Source organism: Barbus barbus (genome assembly GCF_936440315.1).
Source record: "Barbus barbus genome assembly, chromosome: 44".
Lineage (NCBI taxonomy): Eukaryota > Metazoa > Chordata > Actinopteri > Cypriniformes > Cyprinidae > Barbus > Barbus barbus.
Window position 1 is genome coordinate 20,933,594 of NC_136722.1, and position 12,882 is coordinate 20,946,475.

Sequence of the window (12,882 nt, forward strand, 5' to 3'; positions counted from 1 at the left end):
TCTGTCTGTGTCGAGTGTGTAAAGTATAACGCATCAGAGTGGGCGCTTTGGATGAAGTCCAGAGCTGAGGATATCAGACGGTGAAAATATATTAAACACTTAAAAAACTGCCAAACATTCACAGCTTTTGTATCCATATTGATTTGTGTAGAGACACACACACTTCAAGAGACTTTTCCATTGAAAAATCCATAGAAAAATCACAAAAGAGAGTTAAGGACATAATTAAACAAGAACTTCATGAAACATCTTTATTTTCCAAAAAGGCATCAAAAATACATACATTAATTCTTTAAACAATTATCTACAAATAATTGATATTCATATTTCATATTGCATTATTTATGTGACTGTTTACATGATTGCAAAGTGTGTTCACAAGTTTCTGTGTGTGTATGTATGAATATATATATATTTTTAATTTCTTCTCAGCTGCTCCAGGTGAGTCTGAATCCAGACGGGAGAACCGCAGACTGGGCTGAGAACTTCACAAAGACAAGGTTTGAAGAAGCTCTGAAAGGGGCGATATTTGTCTCCTGCAAAAAAGCAAAGAACAATTGCATTATATATCCATATATAATTTGAGTATATACAGTACACATGACTGTTTCTGGTCAGTAAGATTGTTTAAAGTTTTGAAAGGAATTTCCCAAAGGCTGCATTTATTTGATTAAATATAGCTTAAAATATTGTGAAATATTATTGCAATTTAAAATATCTCTTTTCTATTTGAAAATATTTCAAAATTTAATTTATTCCTGTGATCAAAGCTGAATTTTCAGCATCATTACTGCAGTCTTCAGTGTCACGCGATCCTTCACAAATCATTCCAATATGATGATTTTCTGTTCATAAAACATTTCTGATTGTTATCTATGTTGAAAACAGCTGCTTAATATTTTTGTGGAAACTGTGATACATTTTTTCAAGATTCTTTAATGAATGGAAAGAACAGCATTTATTTGAAATAGAAATGTATAATGTCTCTAATGTCACTTATGATCAATTGAATGCGTGTTTGCTGATAAAAGTATTAATTTCTGGAATCTATAGGTGGAATATATAGTAATGTTTTTTTCCACACATACCGTTCCACAGTACGGCCCCACAACAGGTGAATTAGCATCCGGTCCATCATACAGCTTCAAGTAGTTGTTCTCACAATCTCCTGGATCATCAATGCTGATCTGGTTGAATGTGACCGTCACCACTCTGCCGCCAGGAGCCCTGATTCCCCACTCACAGGAAGTGCCGTTGGCGTAAGTGCCAGGGTAGTTTGGACTGGCGAAAGAGCCGTGGTCTCCATATAACACACCACCACAACCTGGACACACAAAAGTAGCAATTAGGACTCGCATAAAACCTTTAGCAGTGTTGGACTGTCTGAAGCAATCGTAATATAGCAAGTGTTTCGTGTTTACCCTGTGGTGAGGAAGTCCAGGTGATCTCAAAGCCATTACGGGCGGTAGTAAAGTCACTCTTGAAATACAGAAAAAGCTGGTTGCTTCCCGGGAAGACAGGACTGGGTAGTGTGCTTCCACAGTACTTCCCTAACAGAGGCGATGTGGCAGTACTGCCGTTTCTGACCTACATCAGCAGAAATAAACGTGCATAAAACAGCTGCATTATCATCATCACAACAACATAGTACCATACTATTATTACCATACTTCTGATCTGCATTTTCCCAAATGTGCAGCAACGGAGTATACTGCACTGGGTACTATATCCCATAATGCAATATACTCACCTTAACACCTAATTACCAGTGTGACAAATAAAGCTGAAGTATGATTAGCTATGATTTTTAACCAATTTTCTTTTTTTTAATCAATTGTTTTGGGCAGTTTTTTTTATTATTATTATTTTTTATGTAAAACAAAAACTGGGCACAGCTTGCTGAATTAAACATGAACATAATTAGGTCATGTCAATGTTATTTTAGCAATATTTACAGGCTATTATAGAATTTATTCATAATTTGAATAGGCTTTTGTTGTTATATTTTCAGTTTAATTTTATTTTATGTTTTTGATATTTTTATTAGATTTTGTTCTTTAAATATTTATATTTAGCTTTAATTTATATTTATTCCAGTTTTTAGTTTTAGTCATTTTAGCACTTCAACACAAACTTATTTTAATTATTATTCTACTTATTTACTAGGGGGGTATTTAAAATTTACAAGTTTTCCTTTTAATATTTTTTTATTTAAATTTTCAGTTAAGGAAAATTATAGTTTTAGTTTACAGTAACAACGTTAGTAACAATGTAGTATACTACTGCTTGAAATATTTTTTATTTATTAATTTGTTTGTTAGTTTTTTGTTTTTATTAGTAGGCAGTATTTAGCGTCTACAGCATTCCTACTGCATTTTATAAGTATTTTCTTTTTTTTTTCTCTCATTGCTGTTAATCTTCACTGGATTATACCTTCAGATAACCTTGGGATAATTGAAATGGTTATTATTGTTAACTAAAACATTTTGATAATTAAAATTAAGCTGAAATGAAATAAAATACAAATATCAGACGTTTAAGTTGAAACACTGAAATTACCAACAGAAAAGAAAAACTAAAATGAAAACTATAATGGAACAAAAAATAAAACTGAAACAAAAACAAATAAAAATAATAAAAGAAATGACAAAAGCATGTCCATAATTAAATCAGATATATTTGAAAACAGTGTTTTCGTCTGCAGTGTTTTCACATTTTTCTTCAAATTGCTGTTAATATGGTGGAATTTCAGTATGTTTATACTCACCTCGAGATAGTCAAAGTTGCAGGAAGGATGATTTTCCACATCAAAACTGGTGAAGAACAGAGAGATGGCGCTGTTCTGAGGGGCCTGCAGTACGATGCTGCATTCAAGATTATTAGTGTATATGTCAGGCCAGCCTGGGCTCTTAAGGTAACCGTATTCCTGTTCATACACCCTGCTGCAACCTGCAGATACGTAACGTTCAGACATATACACACACTGACAATATATCCACACTAGCAAGAGTACAACACTTATAGTAATCATAGGGAAAGGACTCACCTGCCACCTGATAGGTGAGGCTGAATCCGTTGCCAGTCATGAAGGCATCTGATTTGAAGGTGATGTGCATGGTGCGGCCATAACTGTAGAAATCTGGCACATGTGAGTCAGTGCCACAGAATTTATGAGCCTGTCCATAATCTCCCTGAGAGACAAAAATTAAAACAAAAAATGTAAAGATATTCTGCTGCCAAAATACAATTTGAAAGTTGTAAAGTGAAGATAGCAAACTTCAATAAACTTGAATATGTTACTGTATGATAAATGGCAGTGGAAAGATAAATTAATTGTTATGTATAATAGTGTTGTGTGTTCCACGTTTAATGTCAAGTGTTCATGAGATGGATTGCAGGAGGGAAGAAACTGTTCCTGTGTCTGGTCGTTCTGGTGCTCAGAGCTCTGTAGCGTCGACCAGACGGTAACAGTTCAGAGAGTTCAGAGAGGGAGTGTGCTGGATGTGAGGGGTCTAGAGTGATTTTGGGTCTTTAGATGTGCAGTCGTTGGTGTACAGGGAGAAGAGCAGTGGGGAGAGAACACAGCCCTGAGGAGCTCCAGTGCTGATGGTGCGGGTGCTGGATATGTATTTTCCCAGCCTCACTAGCTGCTGCCTGTCTGTCAGGAAGCTGGTGATCCACTGACAGACGGAGATGGGGATGGAGAGCTGAGTTACTTTATTCTGAAGGGTGTCCGGGATGATGGCGTTAAAAGCGGAGCTGAAGTCTACAAACAGGATCCTCATATAAGTCCCTGGCTGTCCAGATGCTGCAGGATGAAGTGCAGTCCCATGTTGACTGCATCATCCACAGACCTGTTTGCTCTGTAGGCAAACTGCAGGGGGTCCAGTAAGGGTCCAGTGGAGGCCTTCAGATAAGCCAAAACCAGTCTTTCAAATGATTTCATGGCCACAGACGTTAGAGTCACAGGTCTGTAGTCATTAAGTCCAATAATTTTGGGTTTCTTTGGGACAGGGATGATGGTGGAGCGTTTGAAGCATGAGGGGACTTCGCACAGCTCCAGTGATCTGTTGAAGATCTGTGTGAAGATGGGGGCCAGCTGCTCAGCACAGGTTTTTAGGCAGGCTGGTGACACACCGTCTGGGCCTGGTACTTTCCTTCTTTTGTTCTTTCTGAAAACCTGACACATGTCATCTTCACTGATCTGAATTGCAGGTGTGGGGGACAGGGGGGTTGCTGGGAGTGTTAATAATTGTGTGGAGAGGTGTTCAAGGCGGGTGTGGGGTCTTTTTCAAACCTGCAGTAGAACTCATTCAGATCGTCTGCCAGTTGTTGATTCTTCAGAGTGCTGGGGGATGGTGTCTTGTAACTGGTGATATCTTTCATACCTTTCCACACTGAAGCAGAATTACTGGAAGAGAATGTGTTCCTTAGCTTGTCAGAATAATTCCTCTTTGCTGCTCTGATCTCATTTTCCAATGTGTATTTGGCCTGTTTATACAAGACTTTATCCCCCTTTCTGTAAGCATCTTCTTTGGCCTGACGGAGCTGTCTGAGTTTTGCAGTGAACCATGGTTTGTCATTGTTGTAAGTTAGATGAGTCTTGGTAGGAATGCAGATATCCTCACAGAAACTGATAAGATGTTACAGTTTCTGTGAGCTTGTCCAGATCATTTGCAGCAGCAGATATGCATCCTTTATCGCCGTGTAACGGTTTCTGGTGGGACATGTGATGTGCTGTCTGTATTTTGGCAGTTCGCGGGAGAGATTTGCTTTATTAAAGTCCCGAGAATGATTAAAACAGAGTCTGGGTGTCTGTGTCTGTGATCAGATCAGCGAGTTTCTGTAAAGCTGATCTCGCGTTCGCTTGCGGTGGAATGTAGACACTCACGAAAAAGAACAAGCAAATCTACCGCGGCAAAATGGAACGGCTTGCAGTTAATGAAGAGCGTTTCTAGATAAGAACAGCACATCATCTTTAACACAGTTACATCTGTAAACGACCTCTCATTTCCCCATTGATTTTACGTCGCGATCTGCTCTGATCAGCTGGAAGTTAGGCAGATGTAGCATGCTGTCCGGTATGGCATCGTTCAGCCAGGTTTCCGTGAAATACAGAGCAGCAGAGTTTGAAAAATCCTTGTTTGTCCGGGAGAGCAGAAGTAGTTCGTCCGTTTGTTGGGTAGAGACCGGAGATTCGCCAGATGGATGCTGGACAATGCCGTTCTAAATCCGCGCTGACGAAGCTTCACAAGCACGCCGGCTCGCTTCCCCCATCTGCGCGTCCTGAAGCGTTTGACCAGAGCTACGGCTCCGCCAATATACGCGATACATATCTGAGGAAAAAACATTGTTGTTCGGCGCCACCTAGCGTGCAGGCGTGAATTAGCAGAAGCCGAACATTCGTTTTGCGCTCGGTGTGAAAGCAACATTCGCGGGCGATTCGCCTCGCTTTTTCGCATCGCGCTCAGTGTGGAAAGGCCTTAAGGCTAGAAGGGATACGTATGACGCTACATGGCATTCGCTGTTCTTCTGCTGGCTGTTATCAAACAACGTTGTATTACTGCGGGCGCCAGTTATATGAATATATATATATATATGAAAGTGAAAAGAGTGAAAGTGACGTGACATACGTCCAATTATGGTGACCCATACTCAGAATTCGTGCTCTGCATTTAACCCATCCAAAGTGCACACACACAGCAGTGAACACACACCCGGAGCAGTGGGCAGCCATTTATGCTGCAGCGCCTGGGGAGCAGTTGGGGATTCAGTGCCTTGCTCAAGGGCACCTCAGTCGTGGTATTGAGGGTGGAGAGAGCGCTGGACATTCACTCCCCCCACCTACAATTTCTGCCGGCCTGAGACTCGAACCCGCAAGCTTTAGATTACGAGTCCGACTCTCTAACCATTAGGCCACGATATATATATATAAAGCCGTTTATAAAATATAAAGTCGAGATAATGCATACTACTGTTTGAAATGTTTAGAAACAATAATAAAAAAAAGATAAAAGCACAAAAAAATGTATATAAAATAAATACATAATTGAATTAATTAATTACATTACATTTAAATAAATATTACATTTAAAATAAAAATAAATAAGATTTTTTTTCTATTAACAAGACTATGTCCACAATTAAATCAGATAGATTTGAAAACAGTGTTTTCATGTCAAAACGCTCTCCAAATTTATCCACATTTTCAAATTTATCCACTTGGAAAAGCGTTTTCAAAAAGCTCTCATTTTGCTGGACAAGATCATTGTCTCCTTGTAAATAGTTCAAATGATGTGAACTAGCCTACATTGTCTCATCAAAAATAGATAAAAATATGTGGACTAGCCTACCAGAATTATCAGCCATTGTGACCTGAAAGATTCTATATTGTTTTCTAGTTATTTAGTGAGTCTGTGTTCGGCTATTGATTGAAACTCACCACAGGGAAGTCTTTAAACTCCAGGAAGTTGCTGGTGCAGCTCTGGCTAGAGTCCAGATGAAACTGCTGAACAGACACTTTCACCACCTCCTGAGAAGGAGCATCCAGCACCCAGCGGCAAGTGGCGAACGGCGGGTAGGCATTGGGGTAATATGGGGATGTGATGGTCTGAGATGATGCTGTGGCATTGAACGCTCCACCACAAAGACCTAAAGTATGGAAAAGCATTTTAGCATGAGTGGTTCAAACCTGCAGTGATAAAAGCATTAGGACATAAAGTTCAATCTTACTGTCCACTGTGCTGTAGGTGACATTGAAGCCACGGCGTTGAACGGTGCCATCCGAGATGAAGTGCACGGTCAGGAAATTACTGGCCGAGACGAAGGGGGCAGGTATTACATCTCCACAGAATGTGCCAATCAATGGATAAATAGCACTGTCACCATCATAGATCTAGAGATGGGTAAGATATAAGTATACATATAGTGTTCTGTGTTGGAAATTATGCTGCATTTTAATTTGTTATATGTGACCCTGGACCAAAAAAACAGTCTTAAGTCGCTGGGGTATATTTGTAGCAATAGCCAAAAATACACTGTATGGGTCAAAATATAGATTTTTCTTTTATGCCAAAAATCATTAGGACATTAAGTAAAGATCATGTTCCATGAAGATATTTTGTAAATGTCCTACTGTAAATATATCAAAACTTAATTTTTGATTAGTAATATGCATTGCTAAGAACTTAATTTGGACAACTTTAAAGGAGATTTTCTCAATTTTTAGATTTTGTTGCACCCTCGGATTCCAGATTTTCAAATAGTTATATCTCGGCCAAATATTGTCCTATCCTAACAAACCATACATCATACATCAATGGAAAGCTTATTTATTCATGAAAATTGACCCTTAAGACTGGTTTTGTGGTCCAGGGTCACATATTATATGTGACAGCTTTTACCTTGACATAATCATATCTGCAGAGGGTTCCAGTGGAGCCCTCGAGCTCAAAGGATGTGAATGTGAGGTTAATGCCTTTATTGACCTCCACAGCAATGGTCCACATACAGTCCATACGTGGCTCGTACTGACCATTCATGTCAATATCAGGAGAACCAAACGTTCCGGTGGGGGAAGACAAGTAACCGCCACAGCCCTGCTGAGCACCTGGAACAAACGATGGATGAGGAGATAGAAAGAGAGAGTGCTAGAGATATACAACAACTGTAGGATGTGCTTTTAAGAAACCGCCTGCAAGAGGCAGTAGAGTCCACAAAAGTGACAAAATGTGAGTTTTTGTCTTTTTTTGTTAGATTCAAAGCCTAATGTAGAAGTTGTCCAAATTAACTATTGGCAAATTTATTTAAAATGCTAAAAAAAAAAAGCAGATTCTTGTTCTCAGGGCGTACACATTTTTGTCCAAACAAATATTCTTTGAATGAGAATGTCCTTCCACATGACACCATGTGTTTCTGACTTAAAGTAGAAGTATGAAGTAATAATATGATAATAAATACAAATAAATAAATGAATAAATCAATATTATTATATAACAAATAAATGTTACAAATAAATAAATGAATAAATAAATATTATTATATAACAGCATTTATTTACATTTATATAAGAATGATGTAAAATGACAATATATATTACAATGATGTATATTATAAAACAACTCGTATAGTATTAATTATATGTAATATAATATAGATTTACATTCACAAAATAACTAATAAAATTTATTAAATTATATATATTATATTATATTTTAAACACAATGATAATATATTAATTTAATGAAATTAAGATTACACTTAAAATTAAGTTAATATTATAAAGTTAATATAGTTTTTTTAAATAAAAACTAACATTTAAGTTAATATTATATGAAGTTAATATATATACATAATACGTCATATATTAACTTCAATTATATATATATATATATATATATATATATATATATATATATATATAATTGAAGTTAATATTATATGAAGTGAGCATTACAATCACGTATTATAAATAAATAAAATATGCAGAATATGAATAATATAATGTATAAAAATATAATAATGTTATGCAGATTTACATTCACTAAATAAATAAAAGTTATTAATATCAGAAAAAAATATATATAATATTGCATATTATATTAATATGTTATTGTATTTACAAACATAAATTGAAGTTAATATTAAGTTAATAAAATTAAGATTACAATTTAAATTAATTAAATGTATATACCTATTAATGTAAATTTGTCCTAAAATTCTAATCAGCTACAAAAATCGTGTTTATTTGCATATAAATTGTAGGACACTACAAAAGAATTAGGAGTACTTTACTGGCTCTTTGACAGCACTGGCCAATAAAGACTTGTCTTGTTTTCAGTCAGGGTGAAAGAACAGACTTTTGTGGTCTGACTGAGTTGTGTTGTTCTCAAAGAACAACAATGGCTCTTGTAGGATGGGGTGGTTCACTCAACACCCCCAGAGATGAGCTACAAAAGTGTTTACAACTCAGATCTTAAAGAGCCTGGTCATCCTGAAGTGACTGGTGCATCAGACGCTTTAAAGCACAAAGCGGTTACAAAGAACACTGTTTATGACCCCTGAACACTTTCTTCAGTCCTCAATGAGGTCTTTGTCATTGTGATTCACTATGAAAACCGCCACACATTCTTCACACTATTCCAAAATGAGAACCTTAAAGGAACAAGGTCAAAGTATCACACATCTTGATCTGTGAGCAACATGTCAGTTACAGTCTTTTGAATCAGATGATGAAAAAAGGGAGAAGAATCATTTTTGGCTACCCAAAGAACCTTTCAGTGAACAGTTCTTAAAGGAACTATTTAAAATTCTAATTCTTCAAAAATTGAAAGAACCATTTTTCCACTATAAAGTACCTTTTTTGGAATGGAAAGGTTTCATAAATGTCAAAGTTTCCTCATGGAACCAAACAAACCAATAAAGAACCTTTATTATTAAAGGGATAGTTCACCCAAAAATGAAAATTTGATGTTTATCTGCTTACCCCTAGGGCATCCAAGATGTAGGTGACTTTATTTATTCAGTAGAACACAAATGAAGATGTTTAACTCGCACCGTTACAGTCTGTCAGTCATATAATGGCAGTCAATGTGACTTACTGCTTTGAGAGACAAAAAAATATAGACAAAACCAAATTAAACCCTGCGGCTTGTGATGATACATTGAGGTCTAAAGACACGAAACGATCTGTCTGTGCAAGAAACTGAACAGTATTTATATAGCTTTTTGCCGCTGATCCGCCGCACTGTCCAACTGTCCTGAGCGCGTTCATTGAAACGCCTAATTGAGATTGTAGATAGAGTGTCAATGGTCCATTTCAGAGATAGGTGGCGGTAATGCACTTATAAATCTGCGATCCGCCGTAAAGCAAGAAGAAGAAGACGATGCGTCACATGCCGGCTGTTGTGAACGCGCTCAGGACAGTTGGACAGTGCGGCGGATCAGAGGTAAAAAACTATATAAATACTGTTCAGTTTCTTGCACAGACAGATCATTTTGTGTCTTTAGACCTCAATATATCATCACGAGCCGCAGGGTTTAATTTGGTTTTGTCTGTGTATGTTTTTTTTTTCTCTCAAAGCTGTGAGTCCCATTGACTGCCATTATATGACTGACAGACTGTAACGGTGTGAGTTAAAAATCTTCATTTGTGTTCTACTGAATAAATAAAGTCACCTACATCTTGGATGCCCTTGGGGTAAGCAGATAAACATCAAATTTTCATTTTTGGGTGAATTATCCCTTTAAGAGTGTAGGATGCTGCAAGGAGCCTCACTGGTGATGAATAAGATGGAGAAACACTACCTAAAGTCTCACTGTAGGTTGCTCTCCATCCTTCGGCTGCAACTGATGAGTCTGTAACAAACTGGAGAAACAGGTGCTTGGATGAAGATCTGAGGTTGGGTGGCAGTTCACGTCCACAGAAATTCCCCATAAGTGGGGCCAGAGTGTTCTCTCCGTCATATACCGCCACATAGTCATAGCGGCAGGTCGAGGAGGCTTCCAGACTGAAAGAGTTGAATCTATCGGACAGGAAAAAATACATACCGTTGATGATTACTATGGAAATGTTGCAGAACAATCTAGTTTCTTAGAAAGTGATACCACTAATGGGAGAGGGTGTTTCCCTGAAAGAAAGCCTCTAGGGACAAATTACAGGTGAAGGGTTCCCTGTCTGGCATCGATACAAGATCTCAGAGGGGTTTACTGAACAAAGAGAAAGACAGATGATCAATACCAGAATGCTTTTCTCTCTGAGCATCTGTCTCTCTGGTGGAACATAGCGGGCATGATGGATGCCTAGCAGGATTCGAGCTGTAAAGATTTTTACTATCATTGTTGTTCTAATTTGGATCTGTGCAGACCAAAGAGAATGTGGGTGAGGATGAGGGTCCGTAAAGAGATAGTAGCTATGAAAGTTAAGAATTTGTAGAACATGAGACTTATAAATCGATTTTTATATGGTTTTATAATGTCAAAACTTGCCCTAAGACATTTCCTTGATTATGTATAGGCATGTATTAAAGGGATAGTTCACCCAAAAATGAAAATTGTCATTAATTACTCACCCTCATGTCATTCCAAGCCTATAAGACCTTCGTTCATCTTCTGAACACAAATGAAGATATTTTTGATGAAATCTGATAGCTGACCCCGCATAGACGGCAATGTAACTACCACGTTCAAGGCCCAGAAAGGTAGTAAGGACATTGTTAAAATAGTCCATGTGACATCAGTGGTTCAGCCTTACTTTTATGAAGCATGTGTCGTGGTACTCTTGTGAATGCGTGACAGAGACTGACACGGAAGAGAAGAATTGTTGCATAAAGTTGTAATTTTTGTTTTCTTTGCGCACAAAAAGTACTCTCATAGATTCATAAAATTACGGTAGAGCCACTGATTTCACATGGACCATTTTAACGATGTCCATACTACCTTTCTGGACCTTAAACGTGTCTATGCGGGGTAAGCTCTCGGATTTCTTTAAAAATATCTTCATTTGTGTTCCAAAGATGAACAAAGGTATTACGGGTTGGAACGACATGAGGGTGAGTAATTAATGACAGGATTTTCATTTTTGGTGAACTATCCCTTTAAATTTTGAATGACCATTTTCCACTCGCTGTCTGATCATTAGAATGGGAATTGTAAATTTGGACCAAGTTTTGAGTTCTGAAACTTACAAAATGCTTTAATTGTGTCAATGACAATGTTTTCAAAACATAAATAAAACAATTCCTAATGATATGACTTCTTCAAATCACTTAAATTGTATCAAACTCACTTGAGATCAATGACCCGGTTATCACGAACATATATGTGGTATGTGCAGTTGATGTTGTGATGGTAGTTGGTGATAGAATGAGATGGACTGCTGATTGTCCCAGAAGTACCATTAAACACACCACCGCATGCTGTTAAAAACACATGAACACACAGTAACATATACACAGTGATCATAAAAACCAACATGTAGGGATGAAATTAATTGGAACAGCCCTAAATGTATTTAAATGAGGCTGACAGCCGTTCTTTGAGAAATTTGGGCTGTCTTCCCATACACCACCAAGACACAGAGCACTTGACAGTGCATTTCTATTGTGCACCATTTACAGTGAATGAGTTTGTTTGTGGAAGTAACAGTGGAATCTGTTGCAATGGAATTCTCTTGCATATTTGCATATTCTTTACAAATCCCCTCATATTGTTTGAAAAGTGCAGCGTCCTCTCATTCCAGTGATTCTGCTCATTCCACATTTCTGGGCTCAGTCAATCAGATGATAAACAAACCAAACTTACTCTAGCACACACTTACACTGAAGCCACACCTCCATCTAAGCCCATAGTATAGTATACAGAGAACCAAAAAGTATTGCATTAAATGTACAGTTTGTTTTGTGGTTGAGGCTTACGTATGGTTCTGTATTCTGCCAGGAAGCCATTGTCATGGATGATAGAATCAGAGTAGAAGTTGATGAGCATTGGTCCAAATGTGGTGAAGACGCCTGGGATGGTATTTCCACAAAGAGTAGCCAAGGGAACACCACTGGTGGTGATGCCACTATAGATCTTTACACCATCATAGACACATGTGGAGTGTGCTAGAGGAGATGGAAATGCATGATTATTCACGATTATGCATGAGTTATTTTTAGATTTCTTCTAATCAAGATGTATGAAACAATTAGTGATTTTTGAGGAGGAGGCATACCCTCTAACTGGAAAGTTTTAAAAGTAAGCACAACCACGGTCTGATCTCCAGCATCAATGATGTAATTACAGTTGGAGCCTCCCGGGTAGTGGTCTGGGTAGTTTGGAGACACGACACGGCCAGACGAGGCTGTAAAATTGGCACCACAACCTAAAAGATGATGTGAAATA

General features: G+C 37.6%; 1 protein-coding gene across 1 annotated transcript in view; it reads right to left on the reverse strand.

Annotated features, from left to right (window-relative positions):
• Positions 1 to 428: 428 nt before the first annotated feature.
• Positions 429 to 12,882, reverse strand: part of LOC306863123 (cubilin-like) — a gene marked incomplete at both ends in the record, with an annotated part of 41,470 nt that continues 29,016 nt past the window's right edge. The window contains 12 exons of the mRNA XM_079406315.1: positions 429 to 536; positions 1,089 to 1,324; positions 1,422 to 1,587; positions 2,768 to 2,949; positions 3,047 to 3,191; positions 6,443 to 6,651; positions 6,733 to 6,895; positions 7,404 to 7,609; positions 10,306 to 10,523; positions 11,786 to 11,915; positions 12,414 to 12,602; positions 12,713 to 12,862. Of these exons, the coding sequence (XP_079262441.1) occupies positions 429 to 536; positions 1,089 to 1,324; positions 1,422 to 1,587; positions 2,768 to 2,949; positions 3,047 to 3,191; positions 6,443 to 6,651; positions 6,733 to 6,895; positions 7,404 to 7,609; positions 10,306 to 10,523; positions 11,786 to 11,915; positions 12,414 to 12,602; positions 12,713 to 12,862 (2,102 nt within the window). The remainder of the gene's footprint in view (positions 537 to 1,088; positions 1,325 to 1,421; positions 1,588 to 2,767; positions 2,950 to 3,046; positions 3,192 to 6,442; positions 6,652 to 6,732; positions 6,896 to 7,403; positions 7,610 to 10,305; positions 10,524 to 11,785; positions 11,916 to 12,413; positions 12,603 to 12,712; positions 12,863 to 12,882) is intronic.